Source organism: Typopeltis vanoorti, chromosome 10, assembly GCF_054136105.1.
Source record: "Typopeltis vanoorti isolate ZY-2024b chromosome 10, IOZ_Tvanoo_1.0, whole genome shotgun sequence".
NCBI lineage: Eukaryota > Metazoa > Arthropoda > Arachnida > Uropygi > Thelyphonidae > Typopeltis > Typopeltis vanoorti.
The window spans coordinates 14,809,390-14,828,784 of record NC_143558.1 but is presented as its reverse complement, the minus strand read 5'-3'; the positions used below and the strand labels follow the sequence as shown (position 1 = coordinate 14,828,784).

The 19,395-nt window shown below is 34.0% G+C and overlaps 1 protein-coding gene across 5 annotated transcripts in view; it reads left to right on the top strand.

The window, feature by feature from the left end:
- Nucleotides 1-19,395, top strand: part of LOC150102183 (endoplasmic reticulum membrane-associated RNA degradation protein-like) — a 197,377-nt gene that overhangs the window by 129,682 nt on the left and 48,300 nt on the right. For all 5 annotated transcript variants that reach the window (XM_090399424.1, XM_090399425.1, XM_090399422.1 and 2 more), the window contains one exon: nucleotides 12,580-12,660. In XM_090399424.1, coding sequence (XP_090255550.1) covers nucleotides 12,580-12,660 — 81 coding nt within the window. The remainder of the gene's footprint in view (nucleotides 1-12,579; nucleotides 12,661-19,395) is intronic.

Here is a 19,395-nt window from a genome sequence, read left to right as displayed (position 1 = left end):
AGTTGTGAGCTCTTCGTCTGTAAATGAATTCAAGAAGAGATATGACAGATATTGTTTTGCTAGTTTGGGTCTCCCGCGATGAGTCTACTGACTCCATGGAGATACCCGTAATAATAATAATAATAAAAACAGATGAACACAAACGACACATTAAATACCTCCATTTTAGAAAAACCGACCTTTCTGACCACATACTCCAAACATACCACAGAATTGATTGGAAAAATACCAAGTCCCTACACCACACCAAAACCTGGTTTGAGAGAAAATTTAAAGAGTCGTGAAATGCTCAACACAACCCAAATCTCAACAAAAATGATGGCCTAACCATTTCAAGAATGTGGAGGACCCATCTACAACCTGTATAACAACCTAAACTAGCCATAGAAAAATCCCACCTCAAGAAGACAACCTGGTGAAGTGTTTGTAACATTCAACAGCATCTGAAAGAAATCATATTATAACAATCAGAACTGTACAAATCCAGAAGAATATTAACACATGAGGATATTAACACATGAGAATATTAATACATGGGGTGCTTAAGGGTCAAAGCTGTATAACTGAGAGGAGACCTCCACATAGCCTTTAAAGGAATGTGGAGAACCGACCAGGGCTTCTGACCTAATGTTCAATCTTCACCTTCTTGTGGTGCACCCTGTTGGGTATCTACTTGGATACTGAACGAATGAGGATGGGCTGGCAATTTGGGATTTAGCCGACCAAATTGTATTCTTATTGGTTAAACCAAAATGAAACATTATGGTACGACATGACAAAATTTCATGCCGGCTGGGGCGTCGCCTGGTTAAACAAGGCCCCCGTTGTTTTCGCCAGGGAACCAGGGCGAACAGCGAAAAGTCAGCTACTGGAACAAATCTGAAAACAAACCCCAACTCAACATCACCCGAGTTAAAGATCGGTACTATCAACGTAAGAAGCCTGAATGTCAAAGAAATGGAGCTAGCTGAGGAATTAGATAAGTACCAGATCGACATAATAGGGGTGACTGAAACAAAAAAGACAAAAACTGGTGAGATCTTTCGGGGCAATAAATACAAAATGTTATATTCAGGCAATGACAATCAAGGAAAAGAAGGAGTAGCCATAGTATTCAACACAAAATACGAGGCTAATCTTCTTGAATGGCAGTCAGTCTCAAGTAGAGTAATGCGGGCAAATATGAGAATGGGGAACTGGACAATGAGACTTATTTGTGCCTATGGTCCCACAGAAGGTTCTACTAAGGTAGAAGTTGAGGAATTTTTTGAGGCTTTAGAAAAAGCAACTGACACAATGAAAAAGGAAAAGTTGGTCCTTGTTGGGGATCTAAATAGCAGAGTAGGAAATGATTGTGAGACATACAAAAATATTTTGGGAAAATTTGGAGAAAAGTCAGCAAAGCTAATAATAATGGCAAATATCTGTTGGATTTCTGCTCAGGACATGGATTGGTTATTACTAACACCATGTTCCAACATAAAAATGTGTACAAATTCACATGGAGAGAAGAGGCAAGGAATAAGAAAAGTCTCATTGACTTATGTTATTGTTGATAGCGATGTTTTCTCCCTGGTGCAGGACACCAGAGTGTACAGAGGATTTGAAATTGGAAGCGATCACTATTTAGTCTTGAGCAGGATAAAATTGAATTTCATATTGAAAAGAATGACATGTAAGAAAGTTTTAAAACGAATAAAAGTTGAACAGCTCTCAGATGTGAACTGTAGACTAAAATACAGAAAGATTATTGAAGAAAAAATGAAAGAGTTTGAGAACAGGAATCAAACCTTGGAGATTCAGTGGCAAACTCTGAAGAAAACATTGATTGATTCTGCCAGAGAGGCATGTGGCGAGGTTGTCTGCAAGGATAAAAATATCAGAACTCCCTGGTGGACACAGGAAGTTAAAGAGGCAGTGAAGGAAAAGAAGAAAGCATATCAAAAGTTCCTGTCAAATAAGTCAGCTTGTGCTCTTACAGAATACAGAGACAAATGCAAGAATGCTAAACACTGTGTAAAACTAGCTAAACAAAAGTCATGGGCGGACTTTCACAAGAATATAGAAAATAAATATCAAGAAGGTGGCAAAATATTCTGGAGGTTGTTGAAGAAGCTTAGGAATGGAGGAAAGAGTGCTGTAAAAGGAGTTAGAAATGATAAAGGTGACATGAAAACGGAAGACAAAGATATCCTTGAAGTATGGAGTAATTACTTTGAAAAACTGCTAAATGAAACAAGCAGTGATGACAGCACAGTGGTAAAAAACACTGACCAGGCATGCAGTCAGGAATCCATATCCATACTTGAAGTAGAAAAAGCCATCAAAGGCTTGAAATGTGGAAAGGCAGCAGGATTAGATGATATTCGACCAGAAATGCTGAAATATGGTGGTATAACAGTCTTACAGTGGCTGCACTGCATAGTTCAGAAAGCCTGGACAGAGGGACGAATTCCCGATGACTGGAGTAGAGCTCTCATAGTATCCTCTCATATAGAGCTCTCATATATAAAAAGGGAAATAAAACTGCATGTGAGAATTACAGAGGTATTTCCCTACTGAGTGTTCCTGGCAAGATCTATGCAAGTATACTTGAGGAACGTTTGAGAAGAATTGTGGAAGAAAAGCTTGGTGAAGAACAAGCTGGATTCAGGCCAAATAGAGGCTGTCAGGATCAGATCTTCACTTTACGACAAATAGTCGAGATAGCATGGGAATATAACAGAGATCTGTATTTAAGTTTTGTCGATTTGGAAAAGGCATATGACAAGGTGCCAAGAGAGAAGCTATTCAATACGCTACAGTTATATGGTGTCAATGGGGCATTATATCAAGCATTATTTAGTCTTTATTTGAGTTGTAAGTTAGCAGTTAGAATTGAAGGAAGTACAGGAAGATGGTTTAATGTTAAATCTGGTGTGAGACAAGGATGTACATTATCCCCTCTGTTATTCATTATCTATATGGATCCCATTATGAAGGAAAGTGGTATTAAACATGATATCAAAATCGGAGATGTTAATATCAGCTCTTTGCTTTATGCGGATGATATTATACTTTTAATAAATCCGCTACAAGTCTGCAGGATTCTCTGACTAAATTGAGTAGATGTTGTAATAGATATGGTATGAAAGTCAGCAATAAAAAGACAAAGACAATGAAAATAGGCAGAATCATTGAAAATGTCAACTGTATTGTGAATGGAGAACCTGTGGAACAAGTGAAACATTTCAACTACTTAGGCACGATTTTTAGTGAAGATGGTAAATTAAATATAGAAATAGACAACAGAATCTGCAAAGCTGGTACAGTAGGAAGTCAATTGAATAAATTCATATGGAATAAGAGAGAAATTAGTCAGAACACTAAATTAGCTGTATGTATACAAGACAGTGTTCAAACCAGTTTTAACTTATGGATCTGAGAGCTGGGTCAGAAGTAAAACACTTGACCAAAGACTAGAGACCGCAGATATGAGAGTCCTGAGAAAGATTATAGGCGTGAACAGATGGCATCAATGGCAGTATCATATTAAAAATGAAGATATTAGGAAAGAACTTGACATTGCAACATCCAGGAATGCGTTAGCAGAGCTAATCTCAGGTGGTATGGTCACTTAAACAGAATGGGCGAAGAAAGATTAGCAAAACAATTGTTCTCTGCCAGGTTGGCAGCAAAACGACCCAGAGGAAGACCAAGATATAGGTGGATTGATAATGTTGGAGTCCTGACAAGTAATAGACTGATTTGGAAGAAAATTGTAGATAGGAAGTTAGTAATGATGTAATTTTTTTTCATGTAGTACTATCATATCCTGTACACCCCTTGAGGGTACATGGCAGGAATTTGATGATGATGAGGAGGAGGACTTTAGCAGTTTATTCTAGTTGTATTTATTTATTTTATTTTTTTATTTTTTTTATTTTTATTTTATTTTATTTTTTATTTTTATTTATTTTTTTTTTATCACTAGAGATCAGGCTAGGGTAAAGGATTAATTAACTACGTAGATTTAGTTTACCGGTATACAGGGCTAGAGCATGTAGTTCGGTTCCTTATACACTTGTATCCTTCCGATGATGACCTCGATATAGGAGTCGAAACGCCAAGTTTTATTTTATTAGTAATTAATAAAATAATCTGTTCAACACGTGTTTTTGTGTCCCTAAATTTATAAATATAAAAAATAAATGTGTTTATATGTAGATGATATATTATTTTATTATGTAAGTACACATTATCATATAAATATGCCAGAACAATGATTTATTTAATAATATAAATAATAATATAAAAATATAAAAATTATAGAAAAAAATATCCATTTTTACTATAAAGAATGAAATATATGTATAACAACTTATAAGATTTAAAAGAAATCTTAATATATTAAATTTTATTTAACCTAATACACTTATCAATAAAATCATTTATAACGCTATCAAAATTCAAATTTTTTGCAATTTCATGCTCTATAGATATTATTGTCTCAAGAACGACAAACGTTCTTGAGACATAGAAGATCGCAAATAGGTTTTTATTAAATTTAATTTGGAAAATGACCTTTCTGCTGATGCGACCGTAACTGAACTGGTCAATAATATTTAAAATGTTGTAGTAATATTTAGATAAATATCCAACAACTTATTTGCAATTATGAATTTTAAAATATTAGTGGGTGCATCTTCTGGAACAATATTTCTAAAAATAATTAATTCATTGTAAAATTCAGATTCATCAATATCTGTATTTAATTTTTGATAGAGCTGTTTGCAGCAAAATTTTAATTCATTTTCTGTCATTTTTCTTATTAATTTCATATCATAAAGAAATCCAAATGATTTTTTGTGAATTTCATGAAATTCAAATTTTTTTTTGACAGATTATAGAGCAGTATCTAAAATTACAAAAAAGAAATTTATCCTAAAATTATCTTTGTTATTGCCTATGTATGATTCATCAGGCGTTTCATAAAAAAAAAATACTTTTCTTTGACGTACTCATCAAAGTTCAGTATTCAGATTCATCAATATCTGTATTTAATTTTTGATACAGCTGTTTGCAGCAAAATTTTAATTCATTTTCTGTTATTTTTCTTATTAATTTCATATCATAAAGAAATCCAAATGATTTTTTGTGAATTTCATGAAATTCAAATTTTTTTTTGACAGATTATAGAGCAGTATCTAAAATTACAAAAAAGAAATTTATCCTAAAATTATCTTTGTTATCGCCTATGTGTGATTCATTAGGCGTTTTCATAAAAAAAAATACTTTTCTTTGACGTACTCAGATTTAGCAATCTCCAAACAGCTATCAAATCCAGATATTCTCTGCTCTTCAAAGTACTGCACTAACTCTTTAATATGCTTGGTTGCTACGTATATGGGAATTTTTGCATTTTGTAATACATTACTTACTAAATTAACTTTTGACAAAAGCTCATACCAAATTACAAGGCTTAGTATAAACTCAAATGAATCTGTTTGTTTATATATTGAAACCACTTCTACTTTGATAGTATTATCTGATGCAGTTTTAAATAATTCTTTTAGTGCATTTAAAAATTCTGGAATTTGAAAACATACAGCTCTAACTGATTCTATTCTACCTTCCCATCTTGTATCACATAACGGTTTTGTAGTTAATTGTTTAACAAATTTCTTTAATATGTCTCAACATGAAGTTGAGGCAGCAAATAGTGTATATATTTTTTGTATAACATTAAAAAATTTATTGCTATAATTGATGATTTCGCGACATCCCCCTAAACTCAAATTTAAATTATGACAGGTGCAAGGAGTATAAAATGCCTTTTCATTTTCATTTAAAATGTAAGCACGAATATATATACTCCTTTATATACTCCTTTCATATTCGCTCCATTATCATACTCTTGCCCTCTACAATCTAACAATTTCAGATTTAAATATGATAGATTTAATTATAAAACAAGTTAATAAACTAAAACAAAATTACTTTTCTGATAAATAAAATATATCTAAAATAGATAATATTAGAAAATAAATAAATCTAATATAGATTGAAAACTGCTATTGAAGAAAAATTCTGATGTCGGATAACCTAAAACCAATTTACAAAATATATTTTTTAAGATGTTTTGCAAGTAATGTCACATAAAAAAATTGCCATGATAGTACGTGTATATACTTACTTGTCCATAAAATCATAAACTAAAATCAAAAAACTCCTTAAAATTATTAAAAACACCTGTTTTAAAATGCACTTTTTCCTATTTAACACTATATTGTACGATATTATAATATATCTTAGAGTAGTTTCAAATACTTCCACTCTAGCACTATGATCTTATTTCGCTTACTATAACAACAATATTGATGAAAGTTTATTTTTCACTTGGTTAGACTTTAATAAATTTAGTTTAATCCTTTATCCAAGTGTGAGCAAACAAAGTTTGCACCTGAAAATATCTTCAGGACTGGGGTAAGGTAGTAAAACACTGGGCAACTCGTAGCAAAGGTGGACCAAGCTAACGGTCACTCCAATCTCAGTATCTCCCATAATGCAAAACACATCTCCTTGCAGATATGTATAATGTTATGCATTAAGGGAAGGGCCATTACCCAGACTAGTTTTGACCATTATTGAGGTCTCTTCAGTGGGAACCAGGCCCAGAAGTATATAATAATAATAATAATAAAAAGGTGGCACACTGTTTGGCAACTCCTATAGGTAAAGATGACCTCGCCATTGCTTCCGCCTGGTATCTCCACTTCTGGGCCTGGCTCCCACTGAAGAGACCTCAATAAAGGTCGAAACTAGTCTGGGTAGTGGCCCTTCCCTTAATGCATAACATTATACATATCCGCAAGGAGATGTGTTATGGGAGATACTGAGATAGGAGTGTTGTTAGATTGGTCCACCTTTGCTACGAGTTGTCCAGTGTTGTACTACCTTATCCCAGTCCTGAAAATATTTTCAGGCCAAACTTTGTTTGCTCACACTTGGATAAAGGATTAAACTAAATTTATTATAACAACAATAGTTGGTTGTAAAATTATATACATATATTTTTCTATATAATAATATTTTTTTATATACAATATTAATTTATATAATAATTAAAAAAATTAATTGATTTTCTTTTTTCAGTTTTTTGCGCTTTGTGGGGCCCTGTGCCACCACACAGTTCACACACACACCCATGAATACGGCCTTGCTTAGATCTATAACTGGGATTGTTATTTTTTTTAACTTGTACTATAGCAAACTTCTAGGGATAAAAGGAATAAGCATATATTTAAGCTTAGGTACTGGCTGAAAAAAAAGATGCCTTACACACACACAACTCACAGAATCGAATGAAAGAAAGCTTGCTTAAACTTCACTGGAGTAAGTGCAAAGATAAAAGACCTTTTTTAGAATCTGCAGCTGCTCTTAAAAATCAACCTCACTTAAATAAATATGACTGGTGATTAGTTTACGGAATTGGTCCACCTTTGCTACGAGTTTCCCAGTGTTGTACTACCTTACCCCAGTCCTGAAGATATTTTCAGGCCAAACTTTGTTTGCTCACACTTGGATAAAGGATTAAACTAAATTTATTATAACAACAATAGTTGGTTGTAAAATTATATACATATATTTTTCTATGTATTATTAAATTTTCTATGTATCATTTATTTATTTTCTATGTATTATTTTCTATTTTCTATGTATCATTAAATAAATATGGTTGTGAGAAACTCGCGAAGATATGGGAAATAATAATTCTGAGACCACCCATTTAATAGCCAAAGTTTTTTGCAGTGTCCATACATAGATGGCACTCCTCTTAGAACTCATTTTAGGTTTTAAGTCTAATTACTTCCACTTTAGTTTGTGTTGCTTTTGTGCACATTATGGTTTTTATGATATACACACTGAAGATGTCTCTGTTACAGAGATTTAGTTGGGAAATGAATTTCATCGTTCAGTGTAAGACACCGCCCAGCTTATTGGAGGCCTGAAGTGGCATAAAAAATTCCCATGTTCGGTCTCATGAGGAAGGTTTCTGGACTATGTAAAAATAAATTTTTAAAAAATTATTAAAAAATATATAAAATTGATTATTATTATTATTATTGTTATTATTCAGGCCTCCATGGAGTCAAAAGACTCATCGTGGGAGGTCCTTCCTAAGAAACACAAAGTCTATCAAGACTCATTGAGGGGAGGCCCCCCCCCCTGAGAAACGCAAAGTCTATCATACCACTCTTTAAACTTATTGATCATTATCACTCTCACCACTTCATCAGGCAATGCATTCCATGGTTCAACCACCCTCCATGCAAAGAAACCACTCCTCATCCTCTTGCAAACAGTTTCTTTCGTAACTTCCAGGGATGTCCTCTTGTCATCATTCCTTCCCGCTGTTCAACCAAGCGAAAGAACTCCCCAGAAAAAATAATCCTTAGCCCATTCACAGTATAAATGTGTTATACATTTACTAATAACCTTGCATGGATGTGGACTACATAAAAAAAAAAATTAAAAAAATAAAAAGATGAAATATTGGATTCATTGTTGAAAGTTTTTTCATTTGGTTTTAAAAAAAAAAAAAAATCAGCTAACGCCTTTTTATTCCCGTATACGCGAGTAGGCGAGGCCATTTAGCCCTATCTAACTTTTGGAGACTGAGTGGGCAGTTCAAGCTCCACTGGTATCAATCAGAGATAGATGGCCCAAGGCTATCACTAATTAAGCGGTACACAGTGAAGAGAGACGGTTCAAATATGCCGCCATCTCGTGGTCCCTAACCCTAACACAATATATTTAATGTCTGAAATAATGTGGGTTCTACGGTCGATTTTCTTGAGTTTACAGGACGAAAAACCCGAGTTTCCGGGAGGAAAAACCCGCTTGCCTGTGCCAGAGATCGACTAACTCGGGAACCGGGCAAAAAAAGGCTTAGAAAAATTTTCTCTAGTCACCGACTAGACTCGAAACCAAGTCTTCCTTCGTGCGGCCAAGCGCTGTGGTGTGCAAATGCCACATCCACTGAGCTACACAGGCTCTCATTTGGTTATATTATGCTATAAATTAAAGATACCAAGAAATTATATTCTTGGTTTAATCCTTTATTCAAGAGCGTAAGCAAACAAAGTTTGCATGTGAAGTAACTTCATGACTGGGTATATAGAGGCTAATGATATCACATCACTTGTCATTAGCCTCTATATACGAGTTGCCCAGTTGTGAAGTTACTTTACTTACGAATTTTGTTTGCTTTCACTTGGATAAAGGATTAAACCAAGAATATAATTTCTTGGCATCTTTAATTTATAATATAAATAAGTGGAAAAACTTTCAAGACCTATCTCTAATCCAGAGTATTTTAGTAATAAGGTGTTACACCTTTTGGCTACTTGTATATGGAAATATGACTTCTGCATGACTTCCACTGATGAGAACTTCAATAAAGGTTGAAACTGGTCTGGATAGTGGCCCTTCTCGTAATGCATAGCATTATACATGTCTATAAGGATATGTGCATTTCGTTATGGGATACTAAGGTGAGTGATGTGATGTTGTTATCCTCTATATACAAGTTGCCCAGTTGTGAAGTTTTTTATGTAGTTCACACCTCACGTGCAAACTTTGTTTGCTTACACTTAATCCTTGGATAAAGGATTAAACCAAGAATATAATTACTTGGTATCCTTAATTTATTGGATTCATTAAAAAAAAACATTGTTTAATTTATTCCTTTATTTTTTGTCTTTATTTCATTAAACTATCAACGAGAGAGAAGGAATAGTTTGTTATGATTGTCCTGTTGCAATATAGTAGATATCCTGTTGCATTAAGATAATAGAGCTTGTTTATTACAAGTTGAAAGGAATGTAGGAAGAATCGTAGCTATTTTGTTCTCTGTTTTTTTGGGCATTCATTAAAATTGTTTTGTCCATTTTTCCAAATTATATTCCTGTGCTCTAGTCATGTAGAATTTACTAAAATTCAATATTTGGAATTCTATAAATACATTTATCAAGTTATCTCAATATTTGTTATTATTTTTAAATTATATATAGCATAATTTTACTCTGACTGGATAAAGTTTAATGAAATAAACTTTGGTATTATTAGGGATACAGGCTAGAATATGTCTGCTTAATTCAGTTTTGATTTCATTCATATCATTTTTAATAGCAAAATTTGGCAAACCATTTAGATTAGACATAAGTGATAATTTCATGCTAGCCAGATGAAATTTAATGAATTTTATATTTAGGAGTTCTGTGAACAGTTTTCAAGTCATTTTAGTTTTAATCAGACATTTGAAGTGATGATATTAAGTATCATCACATCAAATGTCTACTCATCATCACTTTTCTTGAAGAAGAAAATTATGCATCTGCCATACACAAAACCAAGAATGATTTGATATTTCATAAACCATTGTATAAGTTTTAGCACACCTGTCAGATTTTTACAAAAAAGAACCCATTCAGTAGAAGTTTTATGAAAGCATAAAAAATGTCCTACCTATTACCACTATTTTCTTTTCTGCCCCATGGCCCATAAGGCTGAGATCTCTCTTCTCCAATTATCTTTTGCAACTCATTCTGCTGCTCTCCATCGCTCTCGACCAGCCCTCCTCCTTTCTTTTTCTCATTCTCTGACAAATTGGTTTAGTTTCTTCTTGCTTCTTTCTCAACCCTCATCTGCACCTTGCACACAGCATTCTTGTACTGTAGGTTCTTGCATCTCTCATGTATGGGATAAATATACACTGCTTGGAAAGAAATCAATGGACATCCCCATGAGCAAGATATATCATGCAATGTAACAAGTCACGTATTTGTAGCCAATATAAATTGGAAGAACTGGCAAGAGTTTGAAACAGGTGTTGTGATAGGATGCCATGTTGCAAGCCTATCTGTTTGGCAAATTGTTGAAAAATTGGACCATCTCAGGTCAACAATCATGATATCGTACTGACATGGAAGCATAGGGAGTTGACTGCAAGTGCTACCTGTAGCGGACGACCTACCACACTTAGTGAATGTGACCGTAGGGTGCTATGAAGAATAATATGCAAAAACTGTCATTTATTGCTCACATATTGAATTATGAGTTCTGGTCATTGACTGGAACATGAATCTGCACAAAAATCGTTCAGAACCGAGATTCACAAAATGAGTTTCCATAGTAGGATTGCAATATGCAAGCCTCATTACCCAAACTAACAAGCAGCATTGTCTTCAGTGGTACAAAGAATGTGTGCAGTGAGACAGAAGCTTTGAAAGCTGTGCTTTCAAAGCTTCCTAATCATGCTCCCCCCCCCCCTTACCGAGCAGATGTGGTGGATGTCTAGTGAATGTTCTCTTACCTGAGTGTGTAACCCCATTTATGAAATTTGAAACTGGCAATGTGATGGTATGGTCCTGGTTTGGCCTTTGGACTGGATTATAACTTTTTTTTTTTTTTTTTTTTTGTACGATTGGAACGTTATTCAATAATGTTTTAAAACCATCCAGAATGATAATAATTCTTTCCTGGCTTCATGGAATTTAACAAAATTTACTATTTATGATCTATATAAAAATTTGTCAAATAATTTCAGTTTTGGTTTCAAGACCATTTATTGGCAATAATAAGCAAAACAAAATTATAGTCCATATAATAAAAATAACTCTAGCTTCAACTTTTGTGAAAATGCTGTTATGAAATTCTTAACAGCCTCTGCAGCTCCTGATATCAACAATTCTCTTTGGTTTGAAACACCTGTGTTCAAATCCCATCTAGGATGTGAAGAACCTTTATCGGGGATTTTCAGCTGAAGGCAAGTTAGCCGGTCTCATATGGAGGTGGCAGGATTTTTTGTCTCATAAAACATGCAAACCAGCCAGAAGAACACATGAATTTTACAAACATAATACACTGGCCTCATTTCCTTAGTTGCTTAAGCCTTAAACAAACAAACCATTTTTATGATTATCTACAATCATTCCCTTATTTGTTTTGAAATGTGCTTTTCATGGTTATTTTCATGATGTGATATGCCCACAGAAGTCAATGGCATCTATTGTGATGGTTTTTATATTGAGAGCATACCTGTGAAGGATAATATTAATCTTTGTTCCTTGGTAGGTTTGCCATCAGAACAAGAAGCTTGCAATGTAGTATTATGAGCTTATGATTTTGTAAATGTGAAATTTTCTACTCATATATAAATTTATCAGGTGGAGAGTCTTATAGCAAACTGACTTCAAAATTTATATTTGACCTATATGAAAAAATATTCAGATTTTCAAATAAAGATCAAAGATACAATTGCTTATTACAGAAATTCCCACTAATGTATGATAATACTTTTCTTTCTTTTTTTTTTAAGTCGTATAAGGTCCTGATCTGAAAAAATAAGTTACTGAGTTTTGAATCTTTTTATAATGAGAGTACAGCTCGTTTAGTTAAAACTTGCTTTTTATATCTATATGTATCCATAAACATTATTCCAATAATTAGTTATAGAAATTCTAAAATAAAGTATGCTCATTTTTATTTCTGTATGTGGCAATTAATACTAATTACTGCATTTTTTTTCTTCTCTAGAATTGGTATACAAAGAGCTTAATGGATGCTGTTTCCACTTATCAACCGAATTTCCATCCTGCAGCCTTACTAAAAAAGAAGGTGCTAAGTTTTAAACATGATTTTTTTGTTTGTTGGTTGGTTATTTGGTTTGTAACATGAATCCCACTAGCAAAAGGTTTACAACCTTTCATGATCTTGCTCATGCTCACAAAAGGTGCTGCACATTGCACATTAGGAGTGTGAGTAGGCCAATGGTTAATTAATCCAGAAACACTTACTGAGAACAAACATGATACTTTTTCAAGCTACTTCGGTCCTCCAGTAAGCAAGGCAGTGGTGCCTCACTCAGTAAGTAATGAAATTTATCTACCACCTAAGGATATTCTCATACATCCATGCCTACAGTGGATTCTAACATATAGCCTGTTATTTGGAGAGTGACAACATTAGCTTCACCAACCAGGCTATTGTGTTTAAGCATTTGTGAAATTATTGCAGTGCATTTGAGAATAAAAATTGAAATATCCATATTTTGTCAGAATGAAATATCCATAAATACAAAATGTTATATTCAGGCAATGACAATCAACGAAAAGAAGGAGTAGCCATAGTATTCAACACAAAATACGAGGCTAATCTTCTTGAATGGCAGTCAGTCTCAAGTAGAGTAATGTGGGCAAATATGAGAATGGGGAACTGGACAATGAGACTTATTTGTGCCTATGGTCCCACAGAAGGTTCTACTAAGGTAGAAGTGGAGGAATTTTTTGAGGCTTTAGAAAAAGCAACTGACACAATGAAAAAGGAAAAGTTGGTCCTTGTTGGGGATCTAAATAGCAGAGTAGGAAATGATTGTGAGACATACAAAAATATTTTGGGAAAATTTGGAGAAAAGAACAAAGCTAATAATAATGGCAAATATCTGTTGGATTTCTGCTCAGGACATGGACTGGTTATTACTAACACCATGTTCCAACATAAAAATGTGCACAAATTCACATGGAGAGAAGAGGCTAGGAATAAGAAAAGTCTCATTGACTATGTTATTGTTGATAGTGATGTTTTCTCCCTGGTGCAGAACACCAGAGTGTACAGAGGATTTGAAATTGGAAGTGATCACTATTTAGTCTTGAGCAGGATAAAATTGAATTTCATATTGAAAAGAATAACATGTAAGAAAGTTTTAAAGCTAATAAAAGTTGAGCAGCTCTCAGATGTGAACTGTAGACTAAAATACAGAAAGATTATTGAAAAGAAAATGAAAGAGTTTGAGAACAGGAATCAAACCTTGGAGATTCAGTGGCAAACTCTGAAGAAAACATTGATTGATTCTGCCAGAGAGGCATGTGGTGAGGTTGTGTGCAAGGATAAAAAAATCAGAACTCCCTGGTGGACACAGGAAGTTAAAGAGGCAGTGAATGAAAAGAAGAAAGCATATCAAAAGTTCCTGGCAAATAAGTCAGCTTTTACTCTTACAGAATACAGAGACAAATGTAAGAAAGCTAAACAGTGTGTAAAACTAGCTAAACAAAAGTCATGGGAGGACTTTGGCAAGAATATAGAAAATAAATATCAAGAAGGTGGCAAAATATTCTGGAGGTTGTTGAAGAAGCTTAGGAATGGAGGAAAGAGTGCTGTAAAAGGAGTTAGAGATGATAAAGGTGACATGAAAACAGGAGAAAAAGATATCCTTGAAGTATGGAGTAATTACTTTGAAAAACTGCTGAATGAAACAAGCAGTGATGACAGCACAGTGGTAAAAAACACTGACCAGGCATGCAGTCAGGAATACATATCCATACTTGAAGTAGAAAAAGCCATCAAAGGCTTGAAATGTGGAAAGGCAGCAGGAGTAGATGATATTCGACCAGAAATGCTGAAGTATGGTGGCATAAAAGTCTTACAGTGGCTGCACTGCATAGTTCAGAAAGCCTGGACAGAGGGACGAATTCCCGATGATTGGAGTAGAGCTCTAATAGTGACAATATATAAAAAGGGAAATAAAACTGAATGTGAGAATTACAGAGGTATTTCCCTACTGAGTGTTCCTGGCAAGATCTATGCAAGTATACTTGAGAAACGGTTGAGAAGAATTGTGGAAGAAAAGCTTGGTGAAGAACAAGCTGGATTCAGGCCAAATAGAGGCTGTCAGGATCAGATCTTCACTTTACGACAAATAGTTGAGAAAGCATGGGAATATAACAAAGATCTGTATTTAAGTTTTGTCGATTTGGAAAAGGCATATGACAAAGTGCCAAGAGAGAAGCTATTCAATACGCTGCAATTATATGGTGTCAATGCGGCATTATATCAAGCAATACTTAGTCTTTATTTGAGTTGTAAGTCAGCAGTTAGAATTGAAGGAAGTACAGGAAGATGGTTTAATGTTAAATCTGGTGTGAGACAAGGATGTACATTATCCCCGCTGTTATTCATTATCTATATGGATCACATTATGAAGGAATGTGGTATTAAACCTGATATCAGAATTGGAGATGTTAATGTCAGCTCTTTGCTTTATGCGGATGATGTTATACTTCTAAATAAATCCGCTACAAGTCTGCAAGATTCTCTGACTAAATTGAATAGCTGTTGTAATAGATATGGTATGATGGTCAGCAATAAAAAGATAAAGACAATGAAAATAGGCAGAATCATTGAAAATGTCAACTGTGTTGTGAATGGAGAACCTGTGGAACAAGTAAAACATTTCAGCTACTTAGGCATGATTTTTAGTGAAGATGGTAAATTAAATATAGAAATAGACAACAGAATCAGCAAAGCTGGTATGGTGGGAAGTCAATTGAATAAATTCATATGGAATAAGAAAGAAATTAGTCGGAACACTAAATTAGCTGTATACAAGACAGTGTTCAAACTTTAACTCTCAGATCCATAAGTTAAAACAAACAATTTTAACTTATGGATCTGAGAGCTGGGTCAGAAGTAAAACACTTGACCAAAGACTAGAGACCGCAGATATGAGAGTCCTGAGAAAGATTAGAGGCGTGAACAGATGGCATCAATGGCAATATCATATTAAAAATGAGGATATTAGGAAAGAACTTGACATTGTCAGCATCCAGAAATGCGTTAGCAGAGCTAATCTCAGGTGGTATGGTCACTTAAATAGAATGGGAGAGGAAAGATTAGCAAAACAAGTGTTCTCTGCCAGGTTGGCAGGAAAACGACCCAGAGGAAGACCAAGATATAGGTGGATTGATAAGGTACAAAGTGCCTTAGACGATAGAAATATAAGATCTGATAATGTTGGAGTCTTGACAAGTAACAAACTGATTTGGAGGAAAATTGTAGATAGGAAGTTAGTAATGATGTAATTTTTTCATGTAGTACTGTCATATCCTGTACACCCCTTGAGGGTACATGGCAGGAATTTGATGATGATGTTGATGATATTTTGTCAGTACCCTGACAAATTTTGTTAGGGTATAAAAAGCACTGTATAGAACAGAATACAAAACATTAGGACAAATAAAGATGTCACACTAAACAAAAATGTGCAAAGTACATATTTGATAAAGTATAAGCCGTGCTGAATTAAGTTGTAACTGCTTAATTCAGCTTCTTACACCACTGTGCTGTGACTAGCAATTAGTGGTTAAATTATCAACATTCACTAGCTTAACTTTTACTTTGGTTTAAATATATGAATTATTTTGGCTTCCTTGTGGTATGCCTTATGGTCCCACCAATAAGACGAGTTTTCTTGTTGGAGGAATCATTATAGTTTAATTAATAATTGTAGTTTTGTGTTTAGCCAACATAAGTAATATTCATCTAAGGCACTTTATGAGGACTAGAGTACAAGAGCAGGTTATGGAAATACAACTACATATTGTTTGGTCTGGAAACTTTTAACCACACAAACATTAAATTGCAATACTGTTTGGATACCTTTGAAATAACATGGATACGAAGTGTAAAATGTTTGATATATTCCATTTGCCATGGCTGGTTGGGAGAGGTCTCTAAGGTTGTTATTTGACTTGATTAAAATCTTTCAAAATTTCTTCATTGTACTTGATGTAACATAAGATATCAGGGTAAGCATAGCTGGTATCTAAGTGAGAAATCTCTTAAGGGCTATTGTTAATTTATTTGGTAGCCTTACTTCTCTAAGCATTATTAGTGAAGGATTTTCAAGATGTTACTTGTCATTATTTAAGGAATGAATTTCTAAAGAATAACTATATATATATATATATTTATAAGGAATGAATATATATTGTTTCACCTAATTTTAGCATAACTCTAATAGAGGATGTTGGCTAAGCATATAATACAAATACTTATGGAAGCTGGTTTATTTCTTTTTTGCAGGTGAATTTAATACAAGGAATGAAATCTTGTAATGAGGGGGAATGTCATATAAATCATTAAAAGAAATTAGGAATGGAAGCTGGTTGATTTCTATTTCTTTTTCACAGATGAATTTAATACAAGGCATGATATCTTGTAAGCAGTGCCATAACGAGGGCGTGGTGAAAGAGGTGCCCTTAGATTTGTCTCTGTATTCTCTCAGAGCACAAGCTGACTTATTTGCCAGGAACTTTTGATATGCTTTCTTCTTTTCCTTCACTGCCTCTTTAACTTCCTATGTCCACCATGGAGTTCTGATTTTTCTATCCTTGCACACAACACTGATTGATTCAGCTCACCACATGGCTCTGGCTGAATCAATCAGTGTTTTCTTCAAGGCTTCCCACTGAATCTCCAAGGTTTGGATGCTGTTCTCAAACTCTTTCATTTTTTCTTCAATAATCTTTGTGTATTTTAGTCTACAGTTCCCATCTGAGAGCTGCTCAACTTTTATTTGCTTTAAAACTTTCTTACATGTTATTCTTTTCAATATGAAATTCAATTTTATCCTGCTCAAGACTATATAGTGATCACTTTCAATTTCAAATCTGCTGTACACTCTGGTGTCCTGCACCAGGGAGAAAACATCACTATCAACAATAACATAGTCAATGAGACTTTTCTTATTCCTTGCCTCTTCTCTCCATGTGAATTTGTGCACATTTTTATGTTGGAACATGGTGTTAGTGATAACCAGTCCATGTCCGGAGCAGAAATCCAACAGGTATTTGCCATTATTATTGGCTTTGCTCTTTTCTCCAAATTTTCCCAAAATATTTTTGTATGTCTGACAATCATTTCCTACTCTGCTATTTAGATTCCTAGCAAGGACCAACTTTTCCTTTTTCATTGTGTCAGTTGCTTTTTCTAAAACATCAAAAAATTCCTCCACTTCTACTGTAGTAGAACCTTCTGTGAGACCATAGGCACAAATAAGTCTCATTGTCTAGTTCCCCATTCTCATATTTGCCCACATCACTCTACTTGAGACTGCCTGCCATTCAAAGATTAGCCTCATATTTAGTGTTGAATACTATGGCTACTTCTTCTTTTCCTTGATTGTCATTGTCTGAATATAACATTTTGTATTTATTGCTTAGAAAGATCTCACCAGTTTTTGTCTTTTTTGTTTCAGTCACTCTTATTATGTCGATCTGGTAATTATCTAATTCCTCAGCTAGCTCCATTTCTTTGCCATTCAAGCTTCTTATGTTGATAGTACTGATCTTTAACTCTGGTGATGTTGAGTTTTGGTGTGTTTTCAGATTTGTAAGGTGGTAAATCAAAATTTACAGTCTGAAAAAAATCATGCCACATAAACTCTTTTTTTAATAGATAAGTTTGTTTCCCATAGGTTTTTAGAGTATTACCATGAATAATTAATAAGTTATTATTACTCATTACCTTGAATAATAATAATAAATAATAATTATTATCAGATTCTTGATATGAATCCTCAAGGGGGGGGGGGTACAGACTATAATATATTACATCATGGTTCACTATAATTTTTGTTTGTGATTTTAGCCAATATAGAATACAGTTTCATGGGCCAAGTCCCAAATTGCCAGTCCATCATCATTCATTCATTTAGTATTCAGATGGATACTGTGAAAATTTTTTGTCGGCTGTGCCATTGTTATATTCTACATGTGCTGCATTCTCAGTACCTTGTACTTTACAAACCTCTATCTGCTTTGCTCAAAATAAGACTATTATCTGCTAAATATTAATCCCACTAAGCCTTACTTCTGTTTCCACTACTGTTAAAACAGACTTTAATTTATCACTCGTTTTACAATATACAGTTTACCAATCCTCACACTATTCAATTAGTAAAAATTTATTTTTTTTTATCAACTGCACCATTCTAAATGAACTAATGCAGTTTGAGAATTAAGGTAAGGATACAGGCAAGATCTTGGTCAATGCCCAAATTTTCTTATTGCAAGTCGTGGCGATTCTAAACTTAATGCGCATGCAGATCTGCTAGATTTTTGGAGATAGTGCATTGGCAATGGATCAAGCAAGGTACACAAACTAAACATTTTATTTTAACCTAGTAAATTAGTACACTGCACAAAGAAATAGGAGACGTTATCTATCTAAGCCCTCTTACATATATAGTAGGCAAAATATGCTACTAAACATTTTTACACTCAACACTTAGTTCACCCTAGCACAGTGCTCAGTTATCTATATCAGACATGTAGCTGTTCCTTATGTTACACTTAGTTAAACTTTGTGCACTACATATATAGGTTAACATTCATTTTCCCCTTTAATTACCTTAACCTATTAACTAACTAATTACTAACAATTTCGTGTAAGCACACATACAAATCTCAGTTATAAGCTTTTAAGACATTAACAAAATTATGCTTGCTTACATTAACTTTTACAAACACAGTTCAATCAATTTGAACAAACTTCAGCTAATTTAGTTTGACGTTG